General features: G+C 45.3%; 1 protein-coding gene across 1 annotated transcript in view; it reads right to left on the bottom strand.

Moving 5' to 3' along the window:
- Positions 1-952: 952 nt before the first annotated feature.
- The window catches only part of RIT2 (Ras like without CAAX 2), a 191,129-nt gene continuing 180,135 nt past the window's right edge, over positions 953-11,946 (bottom strand). Inside the window, exon 5 of the mRNA XM_056848687.1 lies at positions 953-1,180. Within this exon, the coding sequence (XP_056704665.1) occupies positions 953-1,180 (228 nt within the window). The remainder of the gene's footprint in view (positions 1,181-11,946) is intronic.

Below are 11,946 nucleotides of genomic sequence, written 5' to 3'. Positions count from 1 at the left end.
TTTTCCCACGTTTTCAAAGGTGAGACAAAGATACCGGAGAGGTGACAGCGAGTGAAACAGCCATGCATAAAAGACAACTTTGGGTCTTTTTGTTGATTGTGTGTGCCATTTCCAACCATCAGAGGTCGCCTCACTCTCCCCCTGCGTTTCCCCGCATTTTGCCCACATTTTCAAATTTGAGTTAAAACCAACAAAAGATCTTAACCCATTTTCGCTGACGTTTTGGCATGTTATATTATGTTATGATGCCAATAAAGGCATGGTATTGTTGTTGTCTTGTTGTTGTTGAGTTAAAACGGGACTATGAAAATGCAAGCCAAATGCATGGAAATGCAGGGGGAGAGTGAGGTGACCTCCGATGATCAGAAACGGCATGCATGATCAACACAAAGACCCCCAAGTCGTCGGAGAGATGATGGCAAGTGAAACAGCCATGCATAAAAGACCAAAACATCTTGTTGTCATACCTGGGACTCTCTGGATCCAAGCCAATTTTTTTTTAAAGGACGGGAAGGTTACACGTATAGCTACACATCCTCAAATGATGCATTATCAAAAATACATACATAGCAATGAAACAAATATATCTGCTGGTAAAACAAGCTCCTTGTGCTTGTTGAATGTTTTTTTTTCCCCTTCATTTGCATTTTGACTATTTTTCATGTCACTGTTTTATGAGCTTTGAACATCATGGTCAAATAAAAGACATTCAAGTGCCATTTTTTTTTTTAAAAAAGCAATGCATTACATACATTTCCAGCTTGTTTTAATCATGAACCAGAAGGGGTGCGTTTCCCATCTTGCGCATAGCTCTCCCGAAGTTAGACAACTTGCTCTGTGCAGAAGGGCTCCTGAAAATAAGACCATAGAAGATGACGCCGTTTGGAATTGTTTCAGAGAATGGGCTCCAGGCAATTTTCAGGCGATGCAGCTAACCAGATGGAAAGGGCTGTCAAGAAGGACTCTCCTTTTTCTTCTTCAAAGACCCTTTCAGTTTCTGCCACAGACTGTCTTTGCTTTTCAACTTCCCTTCTGCTAGAGGGAGAGACGTCTCCCTCTTCCGGATTTCCCTCACCAGTCTGTAAAAGACGTCGTCGATGTAGAAATGAAAGGCGGCGGAAGTCTCAAAGAAGGGGCAGCCATATTGTCTGGCTAAGTTCATACCTTCTTCTCTGGACACCTACGTCAAAAAAGATTGGAAATTGTTAAAGAGACGCCAGATGCCAAACAGATGCTATTCAAACACATCTAAGGATGCCTTTCTCTGAACTGAGGACTTTCTGCCTAGATCGGTTAGCCACGGTACTGTCTATCTTTCACCCAGTAAGAAGCAGGCTATGCATCACGGGCTGAGATTGCCCATGCTTGCTGTGAAGACAGAACGGCGGTTTTTGAACACAGTTCCATCAGTTTTGCCTTCAGTTTGAAAAATGGGTGTTTGAGAAGCAAGAGCTCCTGGTGGAAGCAAAGGGAAACAGCAAGGATTTTTTTTCATGAAACCTATAAAGGTGACTTAAATTGTGGAAATGGAATATACAGTAGGCTGTGTTTTTTTCCTCCCCTGTTGCAAAAACTGACACTTCTGTGTAGGGTAATTAAGTGGGATATCATGATAACAGGACAGCGGGGCCTTACGTACTTGCTACCCTGGAAATGGGCAAGTGATAACTGCCCTAACACACGCATTCGCCATTATGGCTAGGGTTGCCAACCTCCAGGTGGTGGCTGGAGATCTCCTGATATTACAGTTGATCTCCAGGCAACAGAGATCAGTTCTCCTGGAGAAAATGGCTGCTTTGGAAGGTGGACTCTATGGCATTATACCCCATTGAAGTCCCTCGCCTCCCTAAACCCTGCCCGCCCCAGGCTCCACCCCCAAAATCTCCAAGTATTTCCCAACCTGGAGATGGCAACCCTAATTCTGATCCCCTATTTATGGAATGGCCTGCCCACTTAGATTAGGAAGACTCCTTCTTTCCTTGCTTTCCACAGACTATTGAAAACTGAATAATTCAGGAGGCCTGAATTAGGTAAGAGGACTAAACTGTAATGACATGGTTCAAAAGGATGCTTTGGTAAAGGGATAGGGACTGTGAACTGGTGGGGTTGCCAGGTCACTCTTCACCACTGGTGGGAGGTTTTGGGGGTGGGGAGGGATTTCTATGCCATAGAGTCCAATAGCCAAAGTGGCCATTTTCTGCAGGTGAACTGATCTCTATCAGCTGGAGATCAGATGTAATCGCAGGAGATCTCCAGCTAGTACCTGGAGGTCTGGAAAGAATGAAGGCTCAGTGCTATATAGATGATGGAAAAGATCCAAACAGCACTACAAGGTAATATTAAATTTATAAAAGTGCAGGTGAGTGCAAAAAGTGAACATATATACAAGAATTAAAGGGAAACACAATCAAAGTTTTTCTATACAATTAGCATAAATAGTCCAGCAAGATATGCAATATAGCAAGGGAAATTGTCCATTGAATCACATAAGAACAATATAGCTGTCCATAAAAGTAACTGGAGGTCGGCAACCCTAATAATTGTGTCTGTTCACATGGAACGCCATTGGATACTAATATGCTATTGGATAATAACTGCAGATGCCGGGGATTGAACCTGGGACCTTCTGCATCTATGGCATTGAAGTCCCTCCCCTCCCCAGACCCCACCCTCCTCAGTCTCCGCCCCCAAAACCTCCCACCGGTGATGAAGAGGGACCTGGCAACCCTAACAATTATGGAACCAGATGCCTATCTCAAGACCGTGCTCACAATATTTTCCTAATAATGCCACTCATTGGCTTCCACCACTGCTGTGATTGGCTGGACCATCAATAATTCACCGGGTTAAAAGTCCGCAGCTATCATCAAATGGCATGGATGCATTCAGAATACATCTGTGAAGGACTGACAATCCACTCTCTGATTTATTCTGAATTCAAAGCCAGCAATGATTTATTACATTCCTGGACATAAACAGAAATGAAAGTGCAGCATGATAGTTCTATTGACGTGACATGCAAAGACAGCCAGGGACGGGAAGAAGTATCTTTGTATTTCCTTTAAAGGCAGATTGCTGCTACCATCTTCCAGCCCCAGTGGTAACATTTCAGATCAATTGTAGGGGTTAAGAGCGATGGTTTGGAGCAGTGGATTCTAATCTGGAGAACCGGGTTTGATTCCTCACTCCTCCACATGAGCGGCAGATGCTAATCTGATGAATTGGATTTCTTTCCCCACTCCTACACATGAAGCCAGCTGGGTGACCTTGGGCTAGTCACTCCTCTCTCAGAACTCCTTCAGCCTCACCTACCTCACAGGTTGTCTGTTGTGTGGAGGGGAAGGGAAGTTGATTGTAAGCTGGTTTGATTCTCTCTTAAGTGGTAGAGAAAGTTAGCATATAAAAACCAACTCTTCTTCTTCTTCTATTCTCAGGCTCCCCTTGAAATAGGGTTGCCAGCTCTGGGTTGGTAAATACCTGGAAATTGTGGGGGTGGAGCCTGAGAAGGGCAGGGTTTGGGGAGGGGAGGTACTTCAGTGGGGTATAAGGCCATAGAGTTCACCTTCCAAAGCAGCCTTTTTCTCCAGGTGAACGGATCTCAGTCGGCTGGATAACAGCTGTAATAGCAGGAGATCACCAGCCACCATCTGAAATCTGGCAACCCTCCCTTGATAGCTGTTCTGAAGTTCCAGCTGTTGGAGACCGTGCCAGCCAAGCCAGCTGTTACTGGTTGTTAGGCTACAGATAACATATCCCGTCAACAATGGTTCATTTGCAATTGTTGCCATTTAGGTTTTCGAGAGACAATTTAAGGCACTAGTGCTGATTTTTCTCTCTCAATCAAAATATATATTAAAAAGCTGGTATCTGTATGACGGGGGCGGGATACCCGTGACTCTGCATTATGGCTGGATTGTTCAGTAAGTGATTACTGTTATTGTCTTCTTAAAGAAGGGGCTCTATCTCGAAAGCTATCTGGTTTGAATAGTCCCATTTCATTTCTCCCCGGTGAGAAACAAACCACTAGGTTTTCCCCCCCTGCATGATGGGTCCCCCCGCCTCTTAAAGTTGGCACGTTTGTTAATGTTCCTTTTGTGATACTTGTTTTCAAATGAGCCATGAAATGGTGTTAAGAGAAAGAAACCAAAAAACAAAACAAAAAAACATTAGTGATGGTAACAAACCAAAACCAACCACAATGCCTATATGTGACATTTCAAAAAAATGAAAATGGGTATATTGAAGAAGAATCGATTGTTATATGCTGACTTTCTCTGCCACTTAAGGCTGAATCAAACCAGCTTACAATCGCCTTCCCTTCCCCTCCCCACAACAGACACCCTATGAGGTAGGTGGGGCTGAGAGAGTGTGACTTGCCCAAGGTCACCCAGCTGGCTTCATGTGGAGGAGGAGGAGGAGGAGGAGGAGGAGGAGAAGAAGAAGAAGAAGGAGAAGAAGAAGAAGAAGAGTTGGTTTTTATATGCTGACTTTATCACTTAAGGAAGAATCAAACCGGCTTACAATCGCCTTCCCTTCCCCTCCCCACAACAGACACCCTGTGAGGAAGGTGGGACTGAGAGAGCTCCAATCCAAATCATAAGGATTTTTGTGTGATTTTATGTCTTATTGTGTTATACGATATGTCAGTTCGGTAGGCTTTTGCAGCGCCTTATACGTGTATATATGTGGTATTAGAGTTTATCCTAAAATAAATATATACAGATTTTGTACTGACATAATGTTTAGATTATATAACCTTTGGCCTAGGATGTTTGTTTATTTTTTCTTGACTTTTGGGTACTTAATTATGTATCAGGATGGATACATCTCTGCTTGAGATAGGCTTGCCAATTGCCCAGTATTGGTAGGAAAATGCCCACCAATTGACTGGGCTGCCCGCCGACCCTCAGCTGGTTGGTGGGAGGAAGAGGGCCAGCTGAAGAGCTAACCCAGGAGTGACATGGGTGCTGTAGCACTGTCCCCCATAAACTTTATGGTTCCCATAGAGTTTTCAGAAGAGATTGCTAGATCGTTCTCATCACTTCTGGGCTGCATTGCCCCAGCTCCAGAAAGCTCCTGATGGTTGCCGGGGTGGGGAGTGTCTCAGTGGTAGAGAATCTGCTTGGCATGCAGAAGGTCTCGGCTTCAATCCCTGATGTCTCCAGTTGAAGGGACTAGGCAAGTAGGTGATGTGAAAGACCTCGGCCTGAGACCCTGGGGAGCTGCTGCGGGTCTGAGTAGGCGATACTGACTTTGACGGACCAAGGGTCTGATTCAGTAGAAGGCAGCTTCATGTGTTCATGTGACCTGGCAACCCTAGCTTGAGACCTTGGACATCATCTGACTCTCAATACAGATTGTATTGCGTTAGATGGTCTAGAGGTTGATATAAGGTAGCCTCATGCAGTCGCTCATCCAATAGAATAAAAATTAGACATAAACAGGACATAAGGGTTTAAGAGCTTGTTACAATTAGCAGAAATATAAGAATTTATGCTAGTCAGAGGCAGCAATCCTGAGCTCGATGTAGCAATGGTCTGATCTTTGAGCAAGGCGGCTTCACATGTCCACCTTGGAAGTGCCTTCCAGATGCTCATGATTCTTTCAAGACCCTCTTTGCCCTAGCCACTAACCAACTTGTAGCAGAATACTGGAGGGCGATCATTGCTTTTTAAAGCTATGGCGCTATAAAAAGAGACGGCGTTTCCAAACTTGCGGGAATGTTTCTGCTAGCAGGTACTTCGGGCAGCCCTGTGACCCCATAAAGCAAAGAAATATTTATCGGCTCCCGAGCCGCATTTTTTTCACCCCCATTAAAATTCCGGTTGTGGCTTTTGCCAGCCTCCCCTCCGAAAATTACAAGTGAGATTAAATGGAACGCTGACAGCGGGTGGAGGCAGTGATGGATGACCTGCCATCTTTAAAGACAGCTAATGCCAGGCTAAGGTCAGCTGCCGCACACCAAAAGGACAGGAAGGAGGGGGGGATTGCCAAGAGTAGGGTGCAGCTGGGCAGGCGTCACCAATCTCCCGGCCTCATCTGACAGGGATTTTCGTTTTCCTACATCACCTTGGGAGGGAGCGAGCCAGCAAACAAATCAATAGCCTAACGGTGCCTTGGAGATATTATTACAAAGAAAAACCTTTTCCATCCCGGATCGGACCCCGACTGTGTTTACCTCTCCCTCAAACTCTGTCGGCACAGCATCCGGCTCGAATCTGAAGTGTGTGTTTTGCTCGGAGAGTTATTAACTCGAGACGCTAAATCGGCTTGGCAGATCTGGGGGGTGGGTCTCCGAGGCGGGCGATAGAAATCGCCCTGTGCGCCCGCACACCTGCAGCGGTGGTGATCGGCGCTCTCGGCCCGAGACAGCCTGCCAGTCATTAGAGGCAGAGGGTTGCCATGGCAAGAGTGAGCAGGTCGCAGGTGGAATGATAATTGGGGCAAAACCTCTTGTCGAGGTACGCTTTCAGCCTGGCTGCCCTTCGTTAGTTGTAAAAGCCAGGTTGGTTAACTCAGTTTCATTTGTTCTTGAGATCTCTATTGAGCTATGTCATGGATCAGAGAATGGAGGCAAAGTTTGGCAGGGTCAAGATTAAGGAAGCCAATGGACGGTAGGCAGACAACAGGAAAGAGACTAGGAATTCAGGGCCTGTAAGAAACTAAGTGGAAGCCAGGATTGCTAGCTCTGGGTTGGGAAATACCTGGAGATTTTGGGGGGACCCCAGATTAGTGTCCGCCACTCATGTGGAGGAGAGGGGAATCAAACCTGGTTCTACAGGACAGAGTTCACCACTCCAAACCACTGCTTTGACCACTACACCACCTAAACCCAGAAACATGGAATCATGCAGGACGCTCTTGCAATCTCCCCCCATCCCGCGTGATGCTGCGCTTCTGGGTTTATCCTGGAAGTGATGTCGTCGTGGCTGCATGCATGCGGGATCGCCACCAGAGAGGAAGCAGGAGCGCTTCCACAAGCAGCCAGCATGGTGTAGTGGTTAAGAGTGGTGGTTTGGAGTATTGGACTCTGATCTGGAGAGCCGGGTTTGATTCCCCACTCCTCCACATGAGCAGCGGACGCTAATCTGGTGAACTGGGTTGGTTTCCCCATTCCTTCACATGAAGCCAGCTAGGTGACCTTGGGCTAGTCACACTCTCTCAGCCCCACCTACCTCACAGGGTGTCTGCTGTGGGGAGGGGAAGGAAAGGTGATTGTAAGCCAGTTTGATTCTTCCTTAAGTGGGAGAGAAAGTCAACATATAAAACCCAACTCCTCCTCCTCCTCCTCCTCCTCCTCCTCCTCCTCCTCTTCTTCTTCTTCTTCTTCTTCTTCTTCTTCTTCTTCTTTTTCTTCTTCTTGGTGGGTGATTGCCTGACGGAACCAGGCATATGGCAACCCTAAGAGAGGCCCTTCTACTAATCGAGGCTAATAGTGGTGTCATAACAGATGACCATCCCTAAATCACAGCTCCAGTTTGCAATTTTCTCATTTTTATCTGCCAACCAAGAAAATGGTCTCCCTCTGAATATCAGCTGCACAAAGCAACAGTCACGGACTTCACACTGTTTATACTGATTAGGTGTAGAAACCACTAAATCAATCTGCAATTTAACACTGCCAAGATGAGAGAAACTGGCTGAATCGGCTCAGAAGTGACACTCTTATCCTTGGCATTGTATTCCTCAAAGCTTCCTCTTGTCATAGTCAGGATTGATGGGGGAGTTTAAGGCAACATTATACCAAAAAAAAAAAAAAAACTTTTTCAAGAAGATGGCCTCAGGACCTGAACACATAAGACACTCTGATCACCTGGCGGCATTCCTGGATAACTCTGTGTCTAACAGGGCTGTGAAGATTTTGGCATCAATCATCGAGAAGAGTGATTAAGGGTCGATTTTCCCCCCCAAAAATTGTGCATCTTCAAAATTCTCTGTAATCTATAAAGCTGTGCTGATTGTGATGCCTTTGCTACCATTTTTGATGAGTGGGAGAGAAATGCATTAAAAAAAAAAAACCCACACATTTCTGCATGGATACCTATGGGAATGTCAACAACATTATGCAATGTTTCATGAGGGAAGATGTATGAAAACCAATGCCTTTATTTTTACCTGTGGAAGGGAGCTTTGACTCTTTTCTTTAATACAGGGGGTACAGAAAAAACACTGCCCAAAAAACAAATCAGTGGGTTATAGATCAAATCAAGCCTGAACTGACCATAAAATGACTAAACTGAGGCTATCGTATTTTGGTCGCGTCATGAGACGACAAGAGTCACTGGAAAAGACAGTCATGCTAGGAAAAGTTGAGGGCAGCAGGAAAAGAGGAAGACCCAACAAGAGATGGATTGACTCAATAAAGGAAGCCACAGCCTTCAATTTGCAGGATCTGAGCAAGGCTGTCAGATAGGACATTTTGGAGGACTTTCGTTCATAGGGTCGCCATGAGTCAGAAGCGACTTGACGGCACTTAACACACACACACAGATAAAGCAAACGGGAATAAAGGAAACAGTAAAAAAATAAAAATTAAAAATTGAGATGTATCTGTGTCCAAGTATCAATCGTATCCCTTACACCAATCATCAGATATGGAATTAGCTCCTTGCTTTCTAACACTAATTATTTAATTATCAGTCTTCTAACTTATACATTAAAGAATTAAGAAATTAAGGAGAGATTAAGAAGTTGAATAATAATCAGATTTTAGCTGTTATGGTCCTAAAAATACGTACACACTTATATGTCAACTAAGTTTAAATTTCATAGTTCAAATGTTAAATATTGCATTAGATACTAAGGAGTTAAAAAAAATAGAAATCACAAGTATTTATCATATAATGGCTGCCATTTCAACTTAAAGTCATCTGTTGGGTTCATTTCTATCAGGTTGACTCTTGAAAGCTTATATCCCAAAAATCTTGTGGGTCTCTAGTGTCAGTTCACGGTGTTGGTTTCCAGCCCATGAACTACTACAGGTGTACCCAACGTGGCACCCGTTGAGACCTTTCTTGGCACTTTAGAAAGTGGCCCAATATGGCACCACTATCTTTAGAAAGTGGGCGGGGCCAGGCGAGGATCTCGCCCAGCAAAAATTCTGATCGGCCATTAGAAGGTCGGACCAGAACCAATGGATTGAAATTAAATCAAACGAATTTCCGGCTAAACGTTAGGAAGGACTTTTTGACCATTGGAACAGTTCCTCAGTGGAACAGGCTTCCTCAGGAGGTAGTGGGCTCTCCTTCTTTGGAGGTTTTTAAGAAGGGGCTAGATAGCCATCTGACAGCAATGCTGATTCTGTAAACTTAGGCAGATCATGAGAGGGAGGGCAGGAAGGGTTGCATCAGTGTTTGGCTCTCATGGCCCTTTCTGACATGCTTAGGGTAATGCCAGTTGCCACTCGAGGGTCAGGAAGCCATTTTTCTTCAGGCCAGATTGTCCAGGGATCCTGGAGGGGTTTTGTTGCCATCTTATGGCCATATAGTAGGGGTCACTGGGTTTGTGTGGGGGGGAGATAGTTTGAATTTCCTGCATTATGCAGGGGGTTGGACTAGATGACCCTAGTGGTCCCTTCCAACTCTATGATTGTACGATTATTTAAGAAGTATGATTTAAAAAAAATAGCAAGACTTTTTTTATGTCAGAGCTTATTGAGAAGGTTGGCCCATCTCATTAAGTACAACACTTGAGTAGTATCTTCATTAAGCTAATGTCATCGATCCCCGCCATGACGCTCTGAGTTAAGGCAGAATGTAACACATTGGTAAGATAAGAATTGACAGAGAATGATGAATGAGGGGGCTTGCTCAGCCTTTCCTGCAGTCTAGAAAGACCTTCCAGGGAAGAAGGAAATCATCACTCACAGAGGGGCAAGGCCACAATAGGGCCCTCTGGTGTGACTTTCCATTGGAGGTGAAGTTGCAGTGCGTCTTCAAAGACAAGTGGGATTTTGTTCAGCTTGATGTTCTAAATCAGATTCCCATAAAGAGGCTTTCACTAAATCTTGTTGTGCATGATCAAAGCAGAGCACAACCCATTTTTCCAGTGCATCATCTCACTTTGTACTGTTTGAAGGCATGTGGCTAGGGTTGCCAGGTCTCTCTTTGCCACCAGCGGGAGCTTTTTTGGGCATAGCCTGAGGAGGGCGGGGCTTGAGGAGGGGAGGGACTTCAACGTCATAGAGTCCAATTGCCAAGGTGGCCATTTTCTCCAGGGGAACTGATCTCTATCGGCTGGAGATGTCCACCTAATACCTGGAGGTTGGAAACCCTACATCTGGCAGAATCAGGGGTAGACTGGGAATAGGGTTCTGTAGTCTGAAGATGAGCTGTAATTCCAGGGGTTGGCATCACTAATTGGGAAGGAGGATTGGAATTGGATGGGAAGAACCCTCTCTATTGATTCAACTCATTGTAGAGTAGGCATCAACATAGGGTTGCTGTGTGATTCAGTATAAGGCAGCTTCATATGCTCATATGTTCATTAATAATTTCTTGTCTATTTCTTGCATCCAACAGGAGCAAAACTGTTTGTAGATCAGGCCATCCTTCTCAGTTGAAAATATGACCTTTACTCGATGTTTGAATAACTGTTGCAAGGAAAAAAACAACTTGGACACAAGAGATCTGAAGAGACAGGCGGAAAAGCTGTGAATGACAAGGTTTTGTTTGTTCGTTTCGAGTCACCACCTGCCAAACTCCGGCCTTCTCAACTCTTCCGTGTCAGCCAACACAGCCTCGGTTGGGAAGATCACAGAGATGCTCGGGGCAATCTGTCAGAAACCAGGTTGTCACATTTTCCAGCATTAGCGCTCTCATTTCCCCCAGAAAGAAACTGAGCATTTCAACATGGCCATGTCATCAATAGGTGAGAGCTCCGTGTCTCATATCATTCCACTGTAAGAAATGTATTATGTAGAGCTGCCAATTCCAGATTTGGGGGGTGGAGTTTATGTAAGGTGAGTTTTGGGGAGAGGTGAGTGACCTCAACAGGTTTTAGTTACTCGGGGCAACCTTCAGCTGTGATTCTCTGGGCTTAATAAACCGTTGTGGAAATTCCATAGAGTATATGGACATAGAATCACAAAATCATAGAATCGTGGAGTTGGAAGGGGACCATACAGACCATCTAGTCCAACCCCCTGCTCAATGCAGGATCAGCCTCAAAAATCCCCAACAAGTGGTCATCCACCAGCTGCTTGAAGACTGCCAGTGAGGGGGAGCTCACCACCTCCCTAGGCAGCCCATTCCACTACTGAACTACTCTTACTGTAAAGATTTCCCCCCCCCCTCTAATATCCAGCTGGTACCTTTCCGCCGGTACTTTTTACCCATTTTTGTGAGTCCTATCCTCTGCTTCCTATAGGAACAGCTCCCTGCCATTTTCTAAGTGACAGCCTTTAAAATGCTTATAGACTGCAATCATGCCCCCCCCCAACCTCCTCTTCTCCAAACTGAGCATTCCCAAGTCCCTCAGCCTTTCTTCATAGGGCTTAGTCTTGGTCATCGCTCTCCTCTGCACCCGCTCCATTCTGTCCACAACCTTTTTGAAATGAGGCCTCCAGAACTGCACACAATACTCCAGGTGCAGCCTGACCAATGCAATGTACAGCAGTATTATGACTACGGGGAGGGGCTGCGACTCAGTGGTAGAGCATCTGCTTGGCATGCAGAAGGTCCCAGGTTCACTCCCCAGCATCTCCAGTTAAAGGGACTAGGTGAGTAGTTGATGTGAAAGACCTCTGCCTGAGACCCTGGAGAGCGGCTGCTTGTCTGAGTAGGCAATACTGACTTTGATGTACCAAGGGTCTGATTCAATATAACGCAGCTTCATGTGTTCATGTGTTTATCTTGCAATTTGGATGTTATGCTCCTGTTGATACACCCCAATACCGCTGTTGATACACCCCAAGACACATCATACAATGTGTTCGTTAAAATTGCA

The sequence above is a fragment of the Euleptes europaea genome, chromosome 4, assembly GCF_029931775.1.
Source record: "Euleptes europaea isolate rEulEur1 chromosome 4, rEulEur1.hap1, whole genome shotgun sequence".
Lineage (NCBI taxonomy): Eukaryota > Metazoa > Chordata > Lepidosauria > Squamata > Sphaerodactylidae > Euleptes > Euleptes europaea.
The sequence above is the reverse complement of the archived record's forward strand: the minus strand, read 5'-3'. Positions and strand labels throughout refer to the sequence as shown.